Source organism: Cebus imitator, unplaced genomic scaffold, assembly GCF_001604975.1.
Source record: "Cebus imitator isolate Cc_AM_T3 unplaced genomic scaffold, Cebus_imitator-1.0 Scaffold4, whole genome shotgun sequence".
In the NCBI taxonomy this organism is placed as follows: domain Eukaryota; kingdom Metazoa; phylum Chordata; class Mammalia; order Primates; family Cebidae; genus Cebus; species Cebus imitator.
Window position 1 is genome coordinate 13561062 of NW_016107319.1, and position 27163 is coordinate 13588224.

Here is a 27163-nt window from a genome sequence, read left to right on the forward strand (position 1 = left end):
TTTAAAAAATGTTTTATTTTTCAATGTTTGAATAGTTAAATTCAAAAACCATGTCCAAAGTTTTAGAAAATGTGCTAATGATGTTGAATACACATGTATATTTCCCCACTGTTATGAAATATAAGTTGTAATCAAATGCTATCTAAATTCAGCTCATCTGAAACCAGCTGGCTGCTTCTCACCCACACCATTCCAAGTCAAGTTAACCTGTGTTTTCAATAAATGAAACAGTGCTTAAGTTATCTAACAATAAAGTTTTGAATGCAAGTGCATTATTAAAATGGGGCAATGGACAGAGATGGCTCCAAGAAACTATACCATCCTCCAAGAATTAACAAATCCAGATTTTCTCAAATCTTCAGTTCACAGTATATTCCCCTTCAGATGAGCAGTAACAGTAGTTTATGGGCTTCAAATTTATAGAGCCTTAATTCAGGGAACTGTTATCACTACATCCTAGTTTAACTGCAGAAGCTTACATCAAAGTTTAAGATACAGAAATAAAATTAAAATACAACTTCTTGTCTTGTGACCGATGTACATGACCAGGGACCTTTCACAACTCAAAGAAGCAGAATCCCTAAAAGAATGTATTTTTCTTACCTATCTGGGAGTTAACATGAACATCTTAGACTGAGATGGGGAAAAATGGTCATTCTAGGCAGTGAGTACTTGTAGACTAGCCATTCAGATTTCTTTCTTACCTAAAATAATTGAGGTTATAATGCTATAATTCATGTGCCCACAGAGTACAAGAGTATTACATATCATTTGGCCAGGAGTAGTGACAAGCGTATGCTTTACAGACCACTGTCAGGCTTCAGATACACAGAACACATATAGTCACCAAAGACATAAGCCAAACTAAACCGTAGGAGGAAACCTCAGATAATCTTCAGTACTCCAGCTCTCAACTCGATGTCATCTTATACAATTTCAGAGACCTAAATTGCTGTTTCTTGCTATATTCCAACAACACATTTTTGGTTGTACCAAGAGCTTGATGTCTTTCATTTTGGCCGGCTGCATCAGCTGCCCTTTTCCCCGCCCCCCTCCCCCACTACCCCTCTCCCCCACCACCCCCCTCCCCCACCACCCCCCACTCACCCAAAGAAGGAATCAAAGAAGCTAATTCTAGATTCCAAACTATTTTTGTTTTGGGGCACAGCAATTGGTAGCAAATCCTCCTGGCTATGACATTTTGTTGTTGCTGTCACTTGGGGAAAAAATTCAAAGACAGAAAAGGAGAAGCAATAATGTAGCATCTAACAAAATATCCATATACTTAATGCTTAGATTTAAAAGATGTTAACATTTAATGAAATCCAAATCCAACTCAAACATTTTTCAAATATAAAATTCAAATATTACAGACAAGGGCAACATGCTTGTCCTCTGTCCCTCCCTATCCAGGGTCAAGCACTAACTAAATTTTGTTTGATATCTTTGTTCCGTATTTTTATACTTCCATTATATGCACATATAAACAAATGGACATATTCTATGTGGTTTTAGATTTTTATATAAATGGCACCATGAGGTCTATATTGCTTGATACTCTGCTTTTTCTTTCTTTTTAATTCAACACAATGTTATTGAGATCTATCCTCAAACCTTCTGGACAGCGTTGTCCTACTCACATCATCTTCAGACAATGTCACATCAAACGATACTTACATAAGGTGCCATATGCACACACACCCAGAGCAAGCTCTAAGATTAACTACTAAGCAGGCAAAATTTAGTCTTCAGCGTTGCTAGAATAAATAGTCGCTTTTCCTTTATCTTGTTTCCTCTGTAACACATATCAAGATGAAGGAACCCCAAGCCTCTTCTTCCTCTCCTACCCCATCTCTTCCCAAGTAAAGAAAAAGAAACTCCAATTATAAAACTTAACACTGCACACTTTAGGAAGACAGCATCAATTTTTCAAAGGGGATTTCCAGGTTGGTCACAGAGGGACTATAACATATCCAGTTGTTGCATTTACTAACTGTGTCATCCTGGCCAAGCTACTCACCCTCTCAAAAGCCTAAGTTTCTGCATCAGCAAAGCAGGGTTATCACACCTGTCTCCTCAGACCACCATAGGGACTAATGCCTAGAAAGCACATCATGACTGAGACTCAGTGAACACAATAAACATTCAAGGCAGCACTGACCACTGCTGCACACACCCTGCCCTATAAACACCAATGAGTGGTTTTCATTCTTTGCAGGGAGGGGTGGGTGGAGCTGTGCCATTCTTACTGTTAGGAAAGCAATGTATCCCCTTAATCACTGATTTTCCTGGGACTGGTTTATTCCTAAAACTACAGTGAAAATTGGTTAAATTTCAGAAGACTAAAATTGTATTTGAATACATAAGTGAAGTAAAAAAAGATCAAGCTGGAATTCTAACTAGATTTTTGGCTAAGTATTCACAGTTTGGAGATTCAGATTTAGCCTTTCAATAATAAAATGCTGGCACTGTCTATTGGTAATTTAAATGGAAGAGAGATGCAGAAACAAGACAAATGGAGAGAAACAGCAAAAAAAAATGCTCCTTTCTTTATTAGGAACAAAAATTAGCTTCATCTAAGAGTTTTATAATGGCAGCTTGAAATGTATTTTCAAAAACTCAACCTTCAGCACATTCTAGGCTTACATTCTTTTACTTATTTATATTTTCTAAAAGCATCTAATTTTTATCTTTTAATCTGTGACTGAACCCTCCCTCTCTGACTCAGACTACATTACTGTGAATATGTAACACACACACACACACACACACACACACACACACACACACACACACACACTTAGTTACGCATCATCCCAGAAGGATGACTGAGTGCCCCATCATACCTCAGGTGACAAACTGTTGAGAGTTTAGAGCGCAAATACATATCATTTGAGCTTTCCCAGTCTGTATGGCTTTGCATTTATTTTCAAAAGAAGTTTAAGATAGCAATCTAAATCTGCAATGAATAACTGATCAAAACTTGAAGTGTCCTCTATTTTATCTTTCCACACATGCACAACATTTTCACAAATATTTGAACCTCAAAACCAAATACGAAATAAACAGCCCCAACTTCTGTATTTTATCTAGTGCTTATTGAAAGCTTCTAAACAGCTATGTAGCACTCACTCTTGGAAAGTCACAGGGTATAAGTGTTTTATGTTCTTAGCCTCTTAAATGTCATAGAAAATCATCCCTATCACTGTGAGGATTGTTTTAAAGGATGGTGGTAGAAATGCATCATTTCCAAAGTAACTACTATGTTTCCAAAAAATTCTTTTATGAACTACAAATGAAAAACTTTGAGACTTGAAGAAAAATATAAATACACCTGCAAGCATACATTGAAAAATGCCTTTGTGAACGTAAGAGTAGAGATGGGTTTCTTAGGCAGGGCATATAAAGCAGCATAAACCTTAAGCAGTAAAAATTGAAATTTTGACAACATCAAAATTTAAAGCATCTGTATGAAAAAGAACACTATAACAAAGTTGAAGCGCAAACAGTAAACTGGGAGAGCATATTTCCAACTCACACAACCAAAAGTTTCATGTGTAGATTAATAACATTTACAAATCAATAAACACACATCAAGTCACAAGTAATATAGGTAAATAGGAGATGAGTAGCAATTTATATATATCAAGAGAAAACTCAGTTTGATAAACTTGTGAAAATATGCCCAACTTTACTAGTAATGAGGAGATTCACATTTAAATTACAAATGACACACTATTTCCTACCCACAATACAAACTATAAGCAAGGATGTGGCAAATCAGTACCTTACACATACTGTTGAGAACGTAAACCAGTACAAACACACTGGCAGGCATTATGCAAAGTTTATAAAATGCAAGATGTATACATTTCTTCATTACTCAGACATTCTACTTCTAATTATATATCCTAGAGAAATCTTTGCTCTTGTGTTTAGGCAGACGTTTACAAAATTTGTCTCTGCAGCACTATTTTTATCAGCAATAAAGCTGGAAACAATCTAAATGTCCATTAATAGGGAACTAGATAAGTGATAGAATACTATCAAGCAATTACAGTAAAATAAACTACAGCTAAATGTATCAACACACACAGAGCTCAAAAATCGTTAGATGTTTGCAAGGGTAAGATTCTATTTCTGTAAAATTGCTAAATATATGCAAATACCTATATATGTTTGATAAAAACATGGGCAGAAAATACATGACATTCTTGATTTGGACTGCTTCTGCAAAGACAGAGGGGAAGTGAAAAGGATGGAGAAGAGATCTAAATCGGATTCGAACTTCATCTGTAATATTCTTTCATTTAAAGAAAGAGCTGAACCAAATAAAAAATTAACATTTTTTTAACTCTGGGAAGCAAATTATGAGTATTATTATTTTGCTTTTGGTAATTAATTTAAAAAATAATAAAGAAAGAGATAAATAAGGCATCATATGAAAATTCCCAACCCCTGTCTAGATGATATGGCCTCCGTTCAGTCCAACTAATCCAGTTTTCCAGTATATACTAACAATCAACCAAGGTAGATTGTTACCAATCTCAAATAATTGCATTTTGACCTTAATGTTATTTTTGAAAAATATACTCAAAAATTATTACCAATAGGTCAAATTTAAATACATTAAAGGCTTTTGGGAAATAATTTGTCACATATACTAATGTTAGACATGAGAGCTTCCGAAAGGAAATTTATGTGATAATTATTTTCTTTTACCTTTGTCTTATAAAATAATTAGTTTTTACTATAAAAATACCACCTAGCAATAACAGCTGAATAAATCGTAAGTGTAAATCCAGGTGAGTCACTATTTCTATGTCCAGAGACTCCATGAATATTCAGTCAGCAGGCCAATTACAAACCATGAAGTTATTAACAGTATTAGGGTTATTAAAAAAATTATTTTTAGAACAGTAGGTTCTTCATGATATGCATAAATGCAAATCTTTAAAATATTTAGCAACTGATTTGCCTACAGAAAAATCTATTAGGCTCAATTTCCAGTGATTCACCTAATACCAAATAATAAATAAAACTCCTCCTATTTACTCAGTTAACTTTGCTTCATCTCATTAAGTGAAAGGATCATTATGTAAGAATAGTGCAAGTTAAAATAATAAACAGAAAAGAAAATAAAAAGCAAAGGATTGCCCATCTAACCTAAGAATCTGAAAGAACCATTCTTACAAGATCACAGGAACTAAAGGGGTCAAATTTCAGGCCTGACAGAATGATGGAGCAGGAGGAAAGATCATTAACATAGAGGAGAAACAAATGTTAGAATAATGACTTTTTTTAAAGCAGTATTTTTATTCTGCCCTAATAGCTCTTTAAAGTTGCTCTATTAGCTTAGGAAATAAACTATACTATGAAAAATGTGTTTTATTCATCGTGCTTGCTTTTCAGACTATTAAAAACAAACAATTTCATTTGCTCTCAATTGGTTTTAATAGATGTTAAAACAAATGGCCCTACAACTTTAAAGAATCCACAAACAGGCAAAAATCTGCAAGGAAAAAAAGCAGCATTCTAAGGGGGCATGTTGCGGGGTCCATGCCTCCCTCCACCCATCTGTCTAGGGCTGGTTTAGGAAGCAAGACAAACATAATCATCAAGCCTCGATCCTAACTGACAAAATGCTCATCAGCCCAGAATTCTTTACTTCTCTGTGAAAATGGTAGTGCCATCTGGAGGCAAAGATGATCTTGTTCTTACATGTGAGAGATTTACTATACTCTCAAATAAAATCATTACTCCTGCTCTTTTAATAATTTTCTGTCCTAAAACAATATATTTTCATTGTGGAAAATTTGGTAACTACAAAAAGAAAAATTAACAAAGCAGTAATCCTGTTACTCAGAGATAAATATCACTGATTTTGAGGCATTTTCTTCCACTAAGAGTAAAATATATGCATTTCTTTCCAATAAGAATAAAATATTCACATATGTAACTGCGCAGACACAAATTCTTTCTATAGAGTTGCTTATCATAATATTAAATGTAAAAAAGTAAATTTTAATAATTTCCTATAAAGTTTCTTCACAGACATAGCTGCATTTATTCTATCATAATAAGAAAAAAATAAGTTTATCAAGATTTGGCTAATCACTAATTCACTGGGAAAAGTTATTTAAATTTTTGTAAATTATGCTACATTAACACCATAACACATGAATCTTTTTCCATATGTATAACAACTTCCTGATGACACACTCCTAGAAACTGGATCTCTTGAGGTATATAAAGACAATGATAATAATAATAAAGCAAATATATTTACATAAGACTTACTATGGGACATGTACTTTTCTAAGCACTTTACATATTCTAACTAAATGAGTTCTTATAACAATACTGTTTGGTACCTTCTATGATTATCTCCATTTTACAGATGAGAACACTGAGGCACTGAAAGGTTAAATAATTTACCTAAGATCACACAGCTAGTAAAAGTAGTAAAACTGAGGCCATCTGGCTGAAGAGTCCATGCTCTAGAATCACATTACATTACTTCTGATGGTGCATGCTGCCAAATTACTTGTGTCTCTTTCTGCTCCCCACTGGAATCCATCCAAGAATGATGCTGTCAATGCTCCCTACCCACCATTTGCTTTTTTGGAAAATCTGACTTAAAAAATACCAAATTGTTGCTTTCACTTCTATTTCTCTATTTACTATTGTACACTCCATACGTATTTGCTTTACTTTTTTTTTTTTTTTTGAGATGAAGTTTTGCTCTTGTTGCCCAAGCTGGAGTACAATGGTGCGATCTCGGCTCACCGTAACATCCACCTCCCAGGTTCAAGCAATTCTCCTGCCTCAGCCTCCGAGGTAGCTGGGATTACAGTTGCCTGGCACCACGCCAATTTTTTTTGTATTTTTAGTAGAGACGGGGATTCACTATGTTGGCCAGGCTGGTCTTGAACTCATGACCTCAGGTGATCCACCCGCCTTGGCCTACCAAAGTGCTGGGATTACAGGCGTGAGCCACTGCGCTCAGCCTCAATTTTTACATTATCAAAATGTTCAGTTTTATGTATGTATGCATGTGTGTGTGCACACATGCACACACATACTTCCTTCTACTGCTCTCTTCTTATAAAGAGACTTCTCTATCTAGGAGTCAGAATATGTGTTCAACTCAGTGTTTTTCTCAATTGAGTTTCTCTTTAAACCAACTGGAAATTATCTAGTGTATAGTGTTGGCATTATATCTTAAGCATAGTGGAATTGTAAAGACTTGATACTATAGATGGTTTTATATAATATGTTTTTATCTTCATGCAGTTTTTAGACTAGACGGCAACATATGCTGACTTATTACAACAGAATTACTCAATCTGAGAGAAAGTTATAATCCAAGACACTTCTATTCTGGTTATAGGCACATCAAAAACATCTCAAACATGAAATTTATTCTTACCTTTAAAAACCCACAGAGCAAAAGCTCTCAACGGCCTTCCCTAAACAACAATTCTAGTTCAGTGTTTAATAATATAAAATCAGCAGATTTTTCATAGCTGATTTAAACCCTTATCAGGGTTTCTTTTGTTTTTATTTCTGTTGTCTAAAGAAGATAACTACTATATATTTGGCAATCATCTGTTTAACAGTGCTTATATTTGAATAGCATTATATATTTAGTGACTTTTAATGTGTGGGGAAGGAGGAGAGATTTCTGACATTTTTACTGGCTTCTCGGGCTTTCCTCTAAAGCACAGGACCCTATAATCAGAATCCAAAAAACAGGGCATGATCTGTTATGAATTGTGTGCCAAGTAATTTGTTAATAATAATATTTATGTTTTTGAATGAAATACTGTTAAAACAGAAATACAGAAAGGGTCCATGATTCTTCCTATAATAAAGCCACTCTTATGTTTGCATTCTGACGGTTTTTACAAGTGAGTAAAGAGGTAGAGATGAAAACTATCACAATACATCACCATGCAGCCTATCTTATCTATGTTATAGTCCATAATAAGCAATTCTTACTGAGTCACATTTTTATGCTGAGTATTGATTTTTATGAATATCGCAAAAACAAAAACTTGTGCTATTTGCTTTATTGCCCCCACACACATACCCACACAATGCCTTTCCATCAAATCCACCATGGAGCATGTGATATACACAAATGTTAGTCTTCACTTGTATCGCTCTAAAAAAGAGTTTAAAAATCACTAAGCTACTATTTTTGAAATTGCGAGAAGAATAGAGTTCTCAGTTAAGGCTCTCACAAGGGCACAAAGAACTAGAAGAATTTCCTCTCTCTATAATAATGTTAGTTTTGAGGTTAAATTTATTAATACTACATTGTTAATTCATTTCAAAATGGAATCGCTTAGGTCATACTCTCGTATGAGTAATTATGCATCCATAGTTCCTATTTGTTCCTATTCCTCTATTTCAATTTTAATTGAAACTAATAACAATCAACAATAATAAGAACTGAGATTTCTACTGAGCACTCGCTACATGCCAGTACTTTACGTAGATTAGCTCAGAAAATTTCCCAATAGCATAGGAGAAAGGAGTGTTGGCGTCGCTATTTTACAGATGTGGAAGAAAATTCATTCTTAGAGAGGGTAGGTAACTTGCCCAAGGCCATACAATGAGTAAGAGGAAGTATGACCTCAAAATTGGTTTTCCACTCTCCTATACATTCATTTCTTAACATTTTCTCCCATTTACCAAGATTACACTGACTCCTGATAATATCCTCCCTAGAGGATGCTATCTCTCTACCTGTTAACATCTGCAAACTCTTTAAGACTCATCTTTTTCAAATATTATCTCTAGCCTGTTTATATGGGTCACTTTGCATTCTCTATTTCATGGGTTTTTATTTTTGCCTGGATAGCCATCTTGCATAAATATTTACCACGTTATGAGATGTGAACAAATGAATAACTTAGCACCACTGAACAAACAACTCAAATTACATTTTCAACTATAAATGTCCTATTGGTAGTCCATCACGATGGTCCTCTTTCTGCTACGCAGTTACATTTTAACAATGACCAAAAGGAAGACTTCTTAATCTGGAGTCCATGGGTTTATGAAATGGTTGGGGAAGGAAGGGGCCCATGAATCTTCTGAAGCTATAAGCAAAATTACATGTGCAAGTATGTATAGCCTCCTAGTGAGCAGGTATAAATTTATTTTGTTAGTAATCCTTCCATAGTCAGAAAAGATTATTTGCATCAAGAATGGCAGAAGCCATCAGCAAATGGGCCAAAGAAGATATTATATAAAACACTTCTTACGTGCTCCTAGGTGGATGATAATGAGCTGGATAGTCTAGAGCCATATTTATTCATGGGACCAATTTAATGAGCTTTTTAGAATAATGACAACATTCTTTATGTATCAGTGACTGATGATCTATATGCAGTGTACCGTTTGGAAAACATTCTGATTAGCACTAAATTTTCTCATTATTAAAGCATTTGTAAATGTACTCCATAAAAAAAAACTATCAGATCCTCCCTCTCAAAAACATGTTGCTTTTGCCTTTTCCAATCATTAATTTTCTGTTCTCCACAAGATCACAATATTACTAGTATCTAGCAATTATTATCACTTCAATAATAATTCTTACTAATGATAATGCATGCTTAGCAAAGCAATATGACCAACGTATTTAAACAGGGAATAATTAACAAATGACTGTATGATCAATTTTCGAAACTGACATAAGGTACAGTTTTTGTTTGGACAAACTCTTTGAACACACATTTTCCTGTACTCTTAGTCCATGGGGTTGGGTGAGACCAAGCCCTCAACACCTACATGCATACATGTCCACTCATGTAAGCACACACACAACACCCCTACTAAAGGCTGGACAAGTGACCCAAGGCAGACAAATCAGAATCTAACAAGAGAGGTTATTCATTTTAACCTGAATAACTAATGAAAATATAAGCCCAGAGTGATGCTGACCAGAAAACATAGCTGAATAAAAAGCCCTAGTAGATGGAGACCAAGAAATTTAGGATGACACCATTTGAAACCTACGATCTTGCCAAGTCTAAGGTGTACTTCTTGAATTCCCATTTGTTTTAGCCAAGAGATTCCATTTTATTTAAGCTAATATGAAATGGGTTCCTGTGCTGTTTGCAGATCAAGGGTATTGACTAATGATATTACATTTACTTATAACTATCACATAATTTTATTAATGAAGTAGTATTTAATTTCTAAGTGTTCCCTATGTTCTCAAAACAATATTTGTCATCTCCAGAATAACACCTACCATAACCTACTTTGTAAAGGGATCTTGAATGCATCTAGATTGAGTGTTCCTAAAAAGTGTGGACTTTCTAATTTTCCACTCTGACCACATACCAGTGATATGTTTGGATCTGTGTCCCCACCCAAATGTCATGTCAAACTGTCATCTCCAGTGCTGGAGATGGGAGCCTGGTAGAAGGTGACTGAATCACAGGGGTGGATCCTTCAAGAATGATTTAGCACCATTCCCTTGCTGCTGTCTGGTGATAGAGTTCTCAAGAGATCTGGTTATTCAAAAGTGCGTAACACCTCCCCATCCCTTCTCTTGCTCCTGCCTGGTTCCCCTTTAATCTTCCACCATGATTGCAAGTTTCCTGAGGCCTCCCCAGAAGCTGAGCAGATGCCTCCATGTTTTCTGTACAGCATGCAGAACTACGAACCAATTAAACCTCTTTTCTTTATAAATTACCTAGTTTCAGGTATTTCTTTACAGTAATACAAGAACAGACTAATACACTGAGGACTAGGCTTTGACTGAGTCAAGTGCTTATATAAATGCTTGCTGAATGAAAATCAGTACTGAACAGAGTACATATATGATACGGCATTTATTAGACAATGCAGCACCTCCCTATTTTTTAGGACTAAACTAGCTTTTTTATGATGATAAAATATTCATAAAATTTGCCATATTAACCATTAAGTTAAGTGGCATTAAGTACTTTCACACTGTTGTGCAACCATCACCACCATCCATCTTCAGAACTCTTTTTGGATTAAGTGCTTCTAATGTGCACTGTTGTTTGTTATAGGTTCCAGGGAGTTTACTAAGTAGAACTGGTATTTCACATAGCAGTGTATTCCTCTCTTTAAAATATCCATGTTTTCTGTCTTAAAATAGTCTTTCTTTCTTCTCCCGGGCAAAGTCCAGGAAAGGGCACTCCCCTTTTAAAGCCAAGTAACTGAAATATCAAAAGTATCACAACATTCTAAGAAAAAGCATGATGAGAAAACACTGATCATTCTTCATGGATTCAATGCCTTGAAATAACTCAGTTTGCTTAGTATCAGTTACATTTCTGGGAGATACTGACAATGTACTGACTGACAGTCATGGACATCTAGCCATTTTCTCCATTAATTTTAACTTGTTTTATGTCTACTTTTGTTAAAACACTCAGAATACTAGATTTATTTATTCCTGCTAGAGTAAAATTTCCAAGAATTTAATTTTTTAAAAAACCATACTTCAGTATTATGAAATCATAGAGGCTAGGCTATGTTCACAGAATTCTATCCTTTACCTCTTCCATTCTCAGGTACTGGCAACAAATTCAGCCTTCAAAAAATGCACGGTTCATGAAATTAAACTCCCTTGTAAAAATATTTCACTTGTTAAATGAAAATTAGCTCCAAAATAGGGGTACCTGCTAATGGACATCCAGGAGCCACCCATGGATCTGAATGTTTCAGAAGTCATACAAATGTAGGAGCTATCAGCTTTAGAGTTTCACAGTGAAAGGTTGCTATGCTTATTAATTCCTCCTGCCTCTACTCTAGGCATCCGTCAATTTCTTCATTTCCCTAAAAAACAGTACTTAAGAGAAGGAAAAATGCTATTTTCACCTTACACATAGCAACCAAGTTCAAAATATATGTCAATGAAATGATCATTTCTACCACATATACAAAGTCCAGAATACTTTAAAAAATCTCAAGGGAATAACTCACATGTATACTTACCTAGATTGGGTATGAAAATGTCAGAGAAAAGCAGAAAAAAAAATCTTTGTATTATATGATCATAAGTTCTTTAGTCATACCTAACATTTCCAAGAACAAAAGCCTCTCAGGATATAATTTCCATTTCAAAAAAAAAGAATCCAAATTGGCATAAATTAAAGAATATCTGTTCCCATTCCATCTCTATACCCTGAAACTTTGCACCCAGAATCTCAAACATATTGGAAAAATATTTAAGTAAATACAAACTCTACCACGTGATGGAAGAAAATAAGCACATTTCTACTTTTGGAAAGAGTACTGTGAATTCAAACACCAGTTACTTGAGGACACAATTAATAGACTTCCAAAAAAGCCTAGATCTTGTATGCATATCAAAATCCATATGTCACTATTTCTAATTCATTTATATAAATCTTTCACCAGTTCGCTTTCCAACTCTGCCAAACCAGTAGTTGGCTTTTCCTGTTTCCATTTCCTGGGAGTATTTTTTTTTCTGAAATCTAATAAAAAATATTTCTATTTTGGTATTGAAATTGTCAAGTTTTACCTTCATTCAAACAAAATGATTTTGCTCCTCTTCTCTCACATTAGAGTGATAAAGTTTCTGCTAAAATTTCTCCTTGTTCCTATAAACTCTTGTGTTTTTCTTTCCTGTATTCCTTGGCAATGTACTTTTTGTGGTGCTGTGAACACACATGGTTTAGTAGTGCAGTGGAAAAGGAACAGGTTTTGGGTCAGATAACCTGGCATTCAATAATTTCTTCCTTTAAATTGTCTCTAGCATTTACCTCTCGCTCACTATCCCCACCACTTGGGCCTCTATCTGCCTAAATTACTAGCATGACAGCCTCTAGACTGTGCTTTTGTCTCAGTCCTTATTTTTCACTTCCCTTACCAGGTTAACCTTTCTACCCCCTTTTATGTCATTCCTAAGTTTTAAAAAAAAGTTTAATAGTGCTATATTAACAGTGCCCCAAACTTCATTTCAGCATTCACCGATGTCTATAATCTAGTTTTCCCCAACCATTAAACCCATGCAGGCAAGTTTCAATTGCCCTGTCTAGCACTTGACTTGTGCTATTACTTATTCCTTGAATACTCTCTCTACTTCCCCTCAAATACCACCAATCTTCAAACATCTACTGAAATCTTCACCTCCTGTACGAAGGTCTCCTTGGCTATTCTAGCTCACACAGAACTATTCCTTTTCTAATCTTTGATAACAACTTTATCTCCATCACACAAACACACACATAATTGGGGGAGGGGGCAAAAAGAAAGGCTGGGCTGTATACACTCATGTGAGCCATCTTCCTCAACTAGAGATGAATATAGGGGGGATATCTGGTTTGTTTCATATTCATTTTTTTGTTCACCCACATTAAGAACACAGTGGGGATGAAATAATTTGGAGATTGTCTATTATATTTTCCTCTGACAATGCAGAATTTTAAATAGCTATTGTACTCTTAGTTTTAGGTCTTCTATCAAAAAGTTTGCATCAAAGTACATTGGTAACAGAACTCAAAAAGATGAAGACCATATAATAAAAAGGGGTACGAGTATGCAGGCATAAAAGGAAGGCATGTGAATGGCAAATAAGCACATGAGAAGATGTTTGGTATCATTAAAACATAACAAAATGCCAATCTAAACTCCTACACATGTACCATAATGAGATACCCCTACACATGTACTATAATGCCTAAGCTTAAAAAAACCATCAAGTGTTGGAAAGGATGTAATGAACTGGGCCTCTAATACACTGCTTGTGGGAATATTAACATGGTACAAACACTTTGGAAAACAATTTGATAATTTCTTAAAAATTGAAATTACCCCTATTGTATGTTCTAGCCATTCCACTCCTAGGTTTTTACTGAACAAAAAAATAAAGCGTATGTCCATGCAGATATGTGTATGTAAATACTTATAGTGGCTTTATTTATAGTAGCCAAAACTGGAAACAAGCCAAATGTCTACCAACAGGTAAACGGATGAATAAAATGTGATACAGCCATAAAGGGAATAGTACTCAGCAATAAACAGAAACTACTGAAATAAGAAATGATATGGATGAATCTCAAAGGCATTACACTGAGTGAAAGAAGCCAGAATTGAAGGCTACATAAAGTACTATTCCATTTATAGACAATATAGAAAAAAACGAAATTATACCAATAAGGCACAGACAGTGGTCACTAGGGTTTGGGAGTGAGGAAAAGGGTTGACCAAGAGAATTTTAGTGAGTGATAGAACTCTTCTGTATTTCAATTGGGTTGTGGTTACATGACTACTCATTTCACAAAACATGTAGAACTGCACACCAAAAGAGTGAATTTTATAGTAGGAATTAAAAATAAGTAACCTCACTGTACAGACTAAGAGTGTAAGTCATAAATTAGCTTGGAATACATCATTACCAACTACTGTATTACACTGAGATGAGAAAAAAGAAGAACAGTATTTGTTAATTATTTTGTGGAAAATCCTAACAATATGCTGACAGAGGTCAAAACAATTTTTTTTTTTTTGCTAAACTCTGTAGAACTCTGTCATTTAATAATTTTCTTAATATTACATAATCAACAATATCAAGCCATGCCAGATACATACCTACTCCCTCTGCTAGTCAATCCATCCATTGATTCTCTCAGTATTTACCGAACAACAACAACATACCTGGCACTGTTTCAGGTATGGAAAATGTACAAGTAACAGGCCAGATGAGATCCTTCTCTCGGGCGGCTTACATGCTAACTAGCAGAAATGAAGTAAAGAAAGATCATTCTGACAGGTACTGCTATGAAGACAGCAAAGAAGGTAATGTGTTAGAAGGCAGCGGATCACCACTTTCAATAAGATGATCAGGGAAGGCCTCTCTGAGAGGCTGACATTTGAATAATCCTGAGTGACAAGAAAGAGGCAAGAAACCAAAATCTGGAGGCAGAGCCTTCCTGGCAGAGGCACCAGCAAATACAGAGGCCCCCAAAAGGAAGGGGACTTGGTTTGCGGGAACCACAGAAAGATCAGTATGTGGAATGAGCAAGGAAGAACAGATATTAAATACAGCAATCAGGACCTGGTAATTTAGTGCCTTACAGACCCTTAATTATTTTACTTTCTGCTGCTTGCAACAGAAAGCCACCAGAGGGCTTTAAACTATCCGCCACATAACCCGATTCACATTTTTTAAAGATCCATCTGGTTGCCTATTATTTAGGATAGTCGGCCTTCTTCTTCTCTATCTCAAATACCTGTTTCTTCATTTGCCTTCACTGTGCAGCCTTAGGCATATCACAATACCGCCTCCATCTCGGTTTTAATATCTGTAAAATAGTGACGACAGTCACCAGCAAGCGCCGAAACATAGTAAGGCTCAACCTCACAGTTAAATATTTAACTCTGAGGCTAACTGCAGTCCCATATCTATTCTCACCTTCCCAGGACACTGCTCCATCAATCCTTAATCAGTCTCAACACAAGTCCAATGCCTTCTTCATACTTCACCTGTCAAACAAAATCCTTACTCTGAGCCTGCCATTTCTTTGCACTACCATTTCTTCCCTCTACCCATTTTCCTTTGTCACCAAAACAGATGACAAAGCGAACTTACTCCCAAGAGTAAGCACTGTGCCTCCACCCCACCCCCCAGGCTCTCCTCTTCAGTGCTCATTTACTCCTTAGCCAATCACAATCCAATTCAATCCCTTCTTGAAAATCACCAGCACCCATCTGTCACCAACTCTTAGATTCTATTCCTGGTCTTCCCAACCCTCCCATCAGGTTACTAGCTACTTTGTATGATACTGGAAAAGCCATGTGGTTTCTCTGGGCCTTAGTTTCAGTATCCAAGACCAGAATGGGTCAGATTTCTAGATAGTCTTGGAGCCCTTCTATTGGAAATTCTAAGACTATCTGATTCTTCCCTTTGACATCTATGACTTAGCACGATCCTGGTCATCTACATAATTCTGTCTCCTTTATTAGGATGTATTGCTCATTTTCTTAGTGGGGCACTATTCCTCCAAGTTCCTAACAAAATACACTTTAAACTGTACTTAAATCAAGATATACATTCCCTCCCTGGGTAATATTACTTTTTTTTGAAACGGAGTCTAGCTCTGTTGCCAGACTGGACTGTGGTGGCATGATTTCGGCTCACTACAACCTCCGTCTCTCAGGTTCAAGGAATTATCCTGCCTCAGCCTCCTGGGTAGCTAGGATTACAGGCACACATAGACACGCCCAGCTAATTTTTGTATTTTTAGTAGAGACGGGGTTTCGCCATGTTAGCCAGGATGGTCTCAATCTCCTGACCTCGTGATCCACCCACCTTGGCCTCCCAAAGTGCCGGGATTACACGCGTGAGCCACCGCACCTGGCCAGTAATATTACCTTTAATGGCAAAAACCACAAATACTTTTGCACCAACCTAACAGCATCCACACTGACTCCCTCAATTGCAATTTCTGTGAAGAGGCCTCTCTGATCTCCAGACCAACACTGCCACCTATATGAAGAATGTTTCCAAATACAGGTAGTTTCGGCACTTAAAACTCGTGAAGCCAAGGTAACAGTACCTCTGCTCCAAACCTATTCTCGACCTCTTCATTTAGATCTTGGCTCACTGCAACATCCACCTCCCACATTCAAGCAATTCTCTTGTCTCAGTCTCCTGAGTAGCTGGGATTACAGACATGAACCACTATGCCTGGCTAATTTTTGTATTTTAAGTAGAGATGGGCTTTCACCATGTTGGCCAGGCTGGTCTTGAACTCCTGGCCTTAAGTGATACACCCACCTGGCCTCCCAAAGTGCTGGGATAACACTGTGCCTGGCTGACCTCTTCATTTCTCTTAACTACTCAACATTATCTATGACAGTTAAGGTGGTAACATGATTTTTTGCTGATTTTCCACATACTTTATTATTTCTACTCAAATAACAGCTCCTCCCCTTCTTCTTCCTTAAAAATTTAGTTCTAAAATCATTACATAAGACATAGAAAAGTAGGTATCCACAGTGGGGAAGGGGGGTGGCCAACTGTGGTGGCCTGTAGTTGGGTCTAACAAGCCCAGGGGTGGCTCTGAAACCTGATGTAGAAGGTCGGAGTCAAGCAGAGACGGGAAGGGGTGTGTGTGTGTGTGTGTGTGTGTGTGTGTGTGTGTGTGTTCTAGTGGAGGGTGTCAGAACCCAAGCAGGGTGAGGACAGCTCAGCACAGGAGTCTGTGCATAGGTGGGAAAAGGAGGGCAGCCATAGGAAGTGGGGTGTCCCTGTTACCCAGAATGTAGCATTAGGCTGCAATCAGAAAGTGGAAAGTGTGTTCAGGGATGGGACCCCTCCTTGAAGAAACGGCCAATTCCAGGTCTGGGTCAGGAAAAGTACAAGATGGGCCTAAAGCAAGGATGTGCTCAAGGAATCATGGAGACAAGGCAAAGGGACACAGAAAGCACCCTCACTGGGCTTCCATCAGCTTAATCAGGAACATTCTGACCATCAAAACTTAGGACAGTAACAGTCTATATGCAACTCACTTCACAAAACAAGAAACAATGATGCCACACCAATACACATAAACGTATGAATAAACAAAGTCTGACAAAGAATAGGGTGCTTGCACGGTTTCGAAGTACCTTCCACAGAATATATTCTACCTGCAAAAGGAAAGAGTAACTTTATCATGGAGAAACCCTGCAAACAGCACCTGAATCAAGTGGTCTAAATAAATAGTAACAACCCAAACGGAAATCACATGCCACCTGACAGAATGCAATGAGAAGAACGCACAGAACAGAGCTGGGAGTGGAATCCTGCCCTTCTGTCTTTCTGTTATGTTATCCTTCCATTCCAGTGGGAGATGGTGGTACAAAACCTGATGCTAACGTTAGGAGACCATGATATTCCTGCCAAAGGTACATCAGTTGATTTGAATCGTGAGGAAACATATAAGAAAACCCAATGGAAAGACTTTCTACCAAATAACTGGCCTTCAGTTTTCAAAAGCAGTATTAAGTCACAGAATCTAGAAAAGACTGAGGAACTAACCCAGACTAAAAGAGACATGACAACTAAGCAAGAACACACAATTCTGAACCAGATCCTTTTGCTATAAAAGGTATTATTGGGATAACTGGCAAAAGAGTAGATGCTAGTAACATCCAGATTTTGATGGTAATATTATGGTTATGTAAGTGAATGTCCTTGATGATAAGAGTTCTCTGTAATATGCTTTCTTTTCTTGTAAATTTGTGATTACTTCAAAATTTTTATATAAAAAGACAGACACTTACATAGGCTTTTTCTGTAATATCTCAAACCTGTCCCCCTTCTTTCTATTACCCTCAACATCCTTACCCCAGAGAGCCTAGTGCCCATCCTTCTACACAGCTGAAATAATTTAACAAGGTTCTTTATGCTCCAATCCTCCACACAAACACACTGCCCAATTAACCTTTCCCCAAGTGCACTTCCTCTCCTGCCACGTCTTGCTCCAATATTTCCGTGACAACTCATTACTTACCAAATCGAGTACAAATTTCTTACTGTAAGTTTCAAGTTCAACTCCCTTCTAGTTCCAACTAGCCGCTTCCAGGTTTTCTCACCCCCAACCCCCACATCACAGCCTACCATGAGGCTCAGCCACACCCAGCGATTTCTCCCCAACTCCAGGGTTTTGCTCATAGAGCTCCCTCCACCAGGAAGTACCCACTCCCCATCCCCTGCAAAATTTTCAATGCCAAGTCTAAATACCAACTCTGAACACCCCCCACATCCCCATTTTCCAAGACTTGCCCATATAACCTCCCCCTGTCAGAGTATCTAAAGTCAATTTTTGCCACTTACTAGCCAAATTTCAGTTTTATGTCACAGTCTCTGTATATTTATCTCAACAACTCCTAATATATAAGGTGAATATTCATTACATACCAATGAAGTATGCATCAGGAATAAAATTAAGTCATAGCCACAGTTATGAATCCAGATAGCCAGTTATTATCTCATACTCTCTCCCTAAGGTATTAACTTTTTAAGCATTCAAATTACTTTTTGTTTGTCCCATTTCCTTCCTTAAACTACAGCTTTCTATTTCTAGCATAAAACACAAACAATTTCTACCACTTTTCTACATAGAAACACTGGCCTTAGCCATACCACTAATAAATCATAAATCCAGAGGTTTCTAGAGCATAAATTAACAAGTGCTTATATGTAATTACATTTTAACGTCATCATTACCTTATTATATAAGGAACAACATAAAAGCCTTAAAACTAAAAACAAAGCCTATACTTGACAAATTTAAAACCAGAGACCCTAATGTTTAAAATGAGGACACTATCCATTTAGCACGCTTATATTTTTCCACGGTTTTCACTAATAAATGTTGGAATGTCATCAAAGATATCCAAGTTAATGGATATATTTAAATGTAATCAAGTAGCTAACATTTTTCTCTCAATTTGAATTTAGTAAATGAAAGAAAATGATAAATTATTTAGCAGTGAGGGTAAAAATTTTATGAGCAAATGAGTAGTACAAAACTAAAGCAACAGCTGAAAGTGAAGAAAACAGTGTTATTTTGCAGAAAAACATAATGACATCAAAGTATGAACAGAAGCAAAGTGTTGCTCCGAAATTAGTGGTGATCAATATCACATCCGCTATTACTCTAACATTCCAAGGACAGAAAAGGTCAGACACACCTAGAATTTCAATATTGCAAGAGGCAATACTGAATACCAAATCTATAAGTGATGTCCTCATGGTATGAACTTCACATTCAAAAGTCTAAGTCCCTAGTATGTTGCTGGTATGAAAACTGCATTAAGTTGAATAATCTGAGGTTATCTAAGTGAAACCACGGCTTTTATCTCAGCATTATTTTTAAAGTATGGCATAAATAATAAACCAGTATTTTAGATAAGAGGCAGACATACTGACATGTAAACCTAAGATACCTGTGGTGTTTAAAAATGAAACTTACAAAAGTACACTGTACATAGTGATTTGTGTATTATAAAACACTAATTTTATTATCGTCACTCTTTCAGAAATATAATAAGTGAATGAAAAATGAATACCAGGAGAAACAACTCTCATTTAAAATAATTTATAAAAATATTTTAAATATTTTCCTGGTGAAATTCTAGGTAGATTAGCAATTTCAAAATCAGAATATTATGAGACAAATAGTAAGTAAAAGAAAGTTACATGTTTTCATTCCCAAATGACCTAAGCAATGCTGTAATGGATTTATTTATTAGAGTAAGCACCAATACTCTCTTTCTCTCACACACACACACCCCTCCCCACACCATTCTTTCATACACTGTATTACATAGAGATATTTACATCTCAAGTGTTTATTCTGAAAGTTTAGTAAAAGGGCAAACTTTGTCACAAACTCCCTGAATTCCGGCACTTTTAGTTTATCATATAATGTGAGTTTCAAGGAAACTTCAGGAGCAATCGAAAAATAAAAGAATAACTATAGGTTATTTACTAAACTACTTCATTCTATTGCGGGGGAAAAAAAATCAGCACATATTCAAATAAATACCTAATTACTTGTCTCCAGACCTACCAGAATATGCCCTTTGAAACAGTAAACTTTACATTTAAAAGTCTAAGTCAATGTTAGCACTGTGTTATGATGCTATCAAAGTGACTATGACTATCTCCATAAACAGCCAGTGTTATGTCAACAGAAATGCCCTGTTTCCATGAGGAATAGTGTAAATAAAAAGAACAAGGAATTCATAGTAAGTTTCAGAGTTTGTTTAAAAAAAAAAAATCTGGTTTAAAACACACACACACACACACACACACACACACACACACACTCACTCACACAGAGTTCCTCTTTTCAAGTAAAATCGTAGACCACCCCTCCTCACTTTTACTTTAAAATTGTAAATGGAAATGATATTTTTCTCCCCAGACTACCCTGAAAACCATGAAGCTAGACTTGTGACTACAAAATGCTTGAAACTAGATTAGCAAGTATGTTAAAGGATACTCTATTATAATTCTTCAAAGGAAGTTACATTGGCAGCTCCTGCAGAGCATTAGTGATTGGCAAACTGATTAGTTCAACTTAATCACTTTAAAATGAAGAAACTGAGGCTCAGAGAGGTTTTGTTGATGTCCAAGCAGAGGAATTCTAATCTACCTGACACAACTAGGTCCAGCATCCATTCTAAGGGCTTTACATTTAGCTTTGTCATAATTTACTTTACAATTTGGCACTCAGACAATTCATTCACTGGAAATTATTAACAGATGACTTTCGTCACCACTCTCACAGAATGCCCACAGACTGAAATGAAGACAACACACGCCTCACAGCCATTACTCATTTCTGTCCGTTTAAAAAATTAATCTGGGCAAGAATCATTTTTCCTATTTGAATAGGACACTCCTTCCTCAGAGTAATATTCAGTAACACTAATACAAATAACGTAATATCTTCTTTCTTCATTAACCTCCAAAGGGTGTACAGAAGAGAACAGACCAGCAGTTCTCAGCTTCTGGATCTCAGAACTCCTTTTCATTCTTAATAACTATGAAGGATCCCAAAGAGCGTTTGTTTATGTGAGGTATAGCTATTAATACCATATTGGGAATTAAAACTAATATTAAATTAGTTTAAATTAAATTAATTAAAACAAATGTTTTAAAATCTTTTAAAAATAAGTCATTATGCATTAACATAAACAATACGAAAACTGTTTACGAAACAGTATTTCCCCAAACAAAAACCTTAGTGAGAGGACTGGCACTGTTTAACATTTTTGCAAGACTACTGTCACACTTAATAGAAGACAGCCAGATTTTCATACCTGTGTGTGGTGCTATGTTTTTCTTGAAGCATATAAAGAAAATTTAGTCTCATACAGATACGTTGTTGGGAAAGGGGAAGAATATTTTAATGGCCGTTTAGGATAACTGTAGATATGAATTTTTGATACGACACTGAAAATTAACACTGAATAGTTTCTTAGAAGTTAGTTTCAACGTGGAATCTGAAACAATATCAGTGAACTTTTGTACACCATTATACCTAAATCCATTAATCTGTGTTCCATTTTGAGTGGATATTTTACCAATGCATCATTTCTGACTTCATGAACTTCCTTGAAAAGGTCTCAGGAACCCTCAAACTATGATTTGAGATCTACCAGAAAATACTGTAGCTCAAGGTTCAACCTAATGATGAAGGATACTATTAAACCTAGAAGCAGTATACACTGCCTTGATCCTTTATATTTCATTCATTAATTTATCAGCATTCCCTGAAACAAGTGATCATATTTTAAGAAATAGGCAAAAAGGTTGGATTTTTTGTTCAAAATAAGAGACCAAGGATGATACTTGCATGAGGTTAAATATGATGTGTACACTGAAATCTGGAAAAACATCTAAATTTCCTCTGATCCCTGAGCTTTTACTCTGATAATCACCAAAACAAATACGTTTGGATATTATTAACCAAGAAAAGCTATAAAGAATCATTAATCTATAAGAGATGTCAAATCACATTAAAGTTTTACGTTAAAGTTTTTAGGAAATTTAGCTGGCACAAAACCAGTATGTATGTATATAAGCGGAATGAATCCCTGTTGACTGTATTAACAAATACATAAAGCATTTTGGAATACTTAAGAGGAGACACAAGACACCGCCTCCTGTGCCCAAAAAGGCAGGATAGGCTCAAGGTCACTAATTCATACTAACATGTCTAAGGCTATGCATGGGTCACTGGACCATCAGGAGGGGCTTCATGAGCATGAAAACTATATTTAAAATAGTAGAAACAGGGATATAGAACAAACGTAAGAGACAATCATTTTAGCTTACTGCATCTGTAGTATTTCTGCCAGAAATATCATTACCCAAAGCAAGTTTTTAAAACTAAAAAAGCATAAATAGAACTGTAATAACAAAGGTATACTACATAATCATTTTTTTAAATGATTTGATCATAAGAAATTATCAAATATTTACTTTAACAAATGCTTAAATATTTCTTTAAAAGATTCTGTGGAATTTCGTATAAGAAAAAAAGTAAAAATTATAAAACCATTTCAGAATACCTAAAACATATATAATGCATACTAACATATTGGAAGAAATTCAGAATATCTCTCATAAATTAACTCATTTAAATTGTTTTAACTACATTTGAGATGGTTACTGTTTAATCCCTTTATACCTTGAGAAAACTAAACAATTAATTAGTAGAGTTGGGACTTCAACCAGTCATGTTTTTAACTACCAGGCTATATGACCTCATACCAGCTCGCTAAAAACATCATTTACAAAAATATTCATATCACATGAAAAAATTTCCTTCTCTAAAAGTAAAGCAAAGCACTAGCAGTGAAACACATGCTGAGTTTGGTTCTGATGGCAGCCATGCTATCTCATGACTCGTGTTAGAGCTTATAATTTAAGAGACAGCATTAGAATATGATTGAATAGTTCATGCTATGGGGAGCTATAAAAATGTATCCTTTATGAAATGTTTGCTTCCATAAAAGCAAGAAAAGCAAGATTTGAGCCAATGACAATGAAAAGAATGCATAAATTAAAGTTTTTGCTTTTGGTTTGGGAAAAAACAGGAGAAAGCTACAGCAACACATGTAAACTCTGTATCCTACTAATGGGATAGACACATTTCCCACAAAATAATTTTTAATGACATAAGAAAATATCCACATAGTTCTAGATGCCAAAGGAATGAACTATACCTAGGAAAACTACTCTTTATATAGTCCATAAAGGAATAATTTATCACAACCAAGTAATAAAAACAGTACCGAAGCAAAGTCCAATCCAAGTATTCACTGTATAACTTAGAACCACCCTTTATAGTCATATCGAAAACCTCTTCCTTATTTTTCTAAATATATACAACATGCTATCTGCAACAAGGAAAGCCAAGAGATATTTTACAGTAAATAAAATATGTCTTCTTGCAGATCTGAAAAGTTATAAATATACCAATTCAAAACTGCAGTTACATATTTCATTTCCAATATAAGAAAGCAAGATTGTCCAGTTAGTAATTTTAGATATGCTGAGTCTTCAAAAGCCCTCAACAGTTAAGGAAATGATTTATTTGTATTGAAAAACCACAACTTTCATATAATTAACCTACCTAGAAAAGGGCAGAAGGGAGGGAAGCTTGTGGGTAACAGGTACAGGATTCAATTTTATTTTTCACAACCGATGAAGTGATGATTAATAAAGAAAGCTATAATAAAAAAGGACTAAGACCACGAACAAACTGACCTAAAGCATTTCAGTAAACCGGCAAACAGCTAAAGGGAAAAAATCTAGTACTAGTCTGCTACAGTAGATATAGTAACTGTCAGTAAAACATAAATTTTCCAAACACATAAAACAGGCAATGGGGATTGGGGGACACCTACCTATGCCCCTTCAAAATCAACGCAGATACTTTCTAAGTGATTTTAAGAATGCTCTTTCCCTCTACTTCAAAAAAATAACATTATATCAACATGCAAATGGGAGCACCATATGACCATCCTTAAAACAGTAATCTGAAGTGTTCAATTTATCGACTGTAAGGATAATGCTAACCTTCAACGTTTATAAAGCCATGACTTTCAAAAACAAGGAAAAAGTCAACTTACCTTGATACATTTTCTGGAATGTATTCTAAGACTGGATATCCATCACTTCTTCTAGACGACAGGTCACCGTGTGATTTCCATGACTCCACTAAAGTATTGACAGGAGGAAAGGAACTCAGGTGTTGGAAAGATTGGTCTCTAGCCGATCGTGATAAAGATATTGTACCTTGAGCACCAATCCTGTAGTGGAAGGACTGTCCACCTGAATTCACCCCAACAATGGCTGATGACGGGATGCTGGCCTCTGGATAATAGCTCCCGTCATCTGGTTCTTGTTTAATACCCACTGGGAATCCACTGCCTTCACAGTTACCATCAAAGCCGGGCACAGGTGGTCCTAAAATTCCTGATAAGGAATAATAGTCTTTATCATCCATAAAGGAAAAATATGAGCCATCCATAAATGGAAATGGGTTTACTGTTGGATTCCCTTTAAAAGAGGTGCCTGAACATGAATGCTTGGTTGATTCTTGCTTTATTGGTACTGAGAATGGAGAATCCGAATTTATTTTGCTATTTCCTCCTAGACATGAGCTGCTAAAAGCTCCATCTGGTTCTGGTTTTATGTACTGGACAATATTAAGCTGGCCAGTCACACCATTTGAGATGGCACTCTCTACTTCCTCAGTCTTAGGAAAAGGGACTTCTTGAGCACCTTTCTCCTGTGTGTCTGGACTGGGAACCACATCCCGCGACGTACTGGATCCTGCAGAGGTGCCAGAAGCAGTGTAGCTGAAGGCATTGTTTACAGGGCTACAGATAGATCCCACAGTACTGGCTGCCGGACTGGAAAGCGTGGATCTGTTATTAGTGTTGGAAGGGCTGGAAACGGAGCACCTTGAGTTGTTGATATTTGCAGGGCTAGAAACAGAGGATCTCAGAGTGACATTATTGGGACTGGAGACCGGAGATTTTACACTGCAGTGACTTGGAGGGCTGGAAATTGAGGATTTCATGCTACTTAATGGACTCGAGAGAGGAGAGCCCACGTTGCTAGCATGTGCAGGGCTGTGTGACCTGGACCCTCGGTTTTCAACATTAGGGGAGCATGTCAGAGGAGTTCCCTGGGTGATGGGGCTGTGCACTGGAAAACTGCCAAAGCTGGCTGTGGTGGAGGACACAGAGCTGATTCCAGCAGGGCTGCAAACCGAAGATGTCATGTTCAGAGGGCTGCAAACAGACGGGCTTTTCTCATGACACATGATAGGGCTTTTAACAATGGCACGCAGGACGCCACCATTCACAGAGCTCACAGAGTCAGACATAAATGATCTCAAGGGCCTGTTCACACAACTTAGAGTGGAAGGACGATGGCCATTTTCTTTGTAAAATTTCACCAGCTGTTCAACATTTTGATAAATCTTAGCTGGACTCATGCTTCTTTGTTGGTTCTGCTGTTCATAGGAGTAGTCAGCATCTCTTACAGAATCCATATATAAACCCATGGACTCAGCTACAGTTGCTGAAAGTTCCTTAGATTCCAGCTCAGTTTTAATATCAGATGTTAAAATCCCAGGCCGATTATTGTCTTGCTGAAGGCAAGGGAGTAGTTCGTGTTTTTCTTTGCTGCTTCCTTGAGTACTGTTGTTTGGAATAGCACCGGAAACACAGCTTACGTTGACAATCTCCATGTAGTTATTCTCATCGGTCCTCTCTGTAGATCCCAGGGAAGAATGCTCCACAGCCTGAGAAACTTGACCCCACCGTCTTTCCATATCTAGACCTTCAGGGAGACTGTGGTAGCCTTTGGTCTCCATAGCTAACAAATAAATTCACATTAAAAAATTAGAGTCAGTTATAGCAATATTACTCTAAAAGACATTCTAAAATTGCATTTACTAAGCCACAAAACATATTCTACTTATTAAAAGCAACCTTTAAAACGGTTACCTTTTGGATGCTGACATAACAGAGTATTGTCTATAAGTGGTCCAGATGTCAGATAAGAGAAGTGATCATATAAAACTGTTTTGGATCTAAATAAAAGTAACATGTTTGCTATAATACAGTCTTTTGAGTCTGCAAATAGTATTTACAAATGTTAACTTAGTAGATATTCAAAGTAATCCTGGGAATTTTAAGGCAGGCAAAAAAGAAACGGAGGACTTAGTGAGGTGGGTTACTTGCCCAAAGTCAAAGACATAGTGACAAAGTTGGGTTTAAATCTAAATCTTCTGACTCCAACGCCTTTGGAGTCTTTGGATCATAGAGAAGCGACCCTCCATATTTAATACATGGCCTTGTTATGAAACAATATGGACATGTAATTACAGTAACTCTTTCCAAACATAAACATACCAAGTGAATTATCATGGGAAAAATGATTTGTGAATTTTTTTAAAAAATCTACCTTTCTTAAGATAGGTTAGTGATTAAAATAATTTAATGTCAGTTCTGAAAAGTCAAGATCTATACATTCTGATTAAGAGGGTCCATAGCTCAGAGTGGCTGTATGACAACGCAGGGCTGTCCGGTGTCTTCTCCGTATTTCAATACTGGCAAG

The 27163-nt window shown here is 36.4% G+C and overlaps 1 protein-coding gene across 3 annotated transcripts in view; it reads right to left on the reverse strand.

Annotated features, from left to right (window-relative positions):
* Nucleotides 1–27163, reverse strand: part of NR3C2 (nuclear receptor subfamily 3 group C member 2) — a 358115-nt gene that overhangs the window by 324058 nt on the left and 6894 nt on the right. For all 3 annotated transcript variants that reach the window (XM_017532742.1, XM_017532733.2, XM_017532746.2), the window contains exon 2: nt 24661–26419. In XM_017532742.1, the coding sequence (XP_017388231.1) occupies nt 24661–26417 (1757 nt within the window). In that variant the 5' untranslated portion in view covers nt 26418–26419. The remainder of the gene's footprint in view (nt 1–24660; nt 26420–27163) is intronic.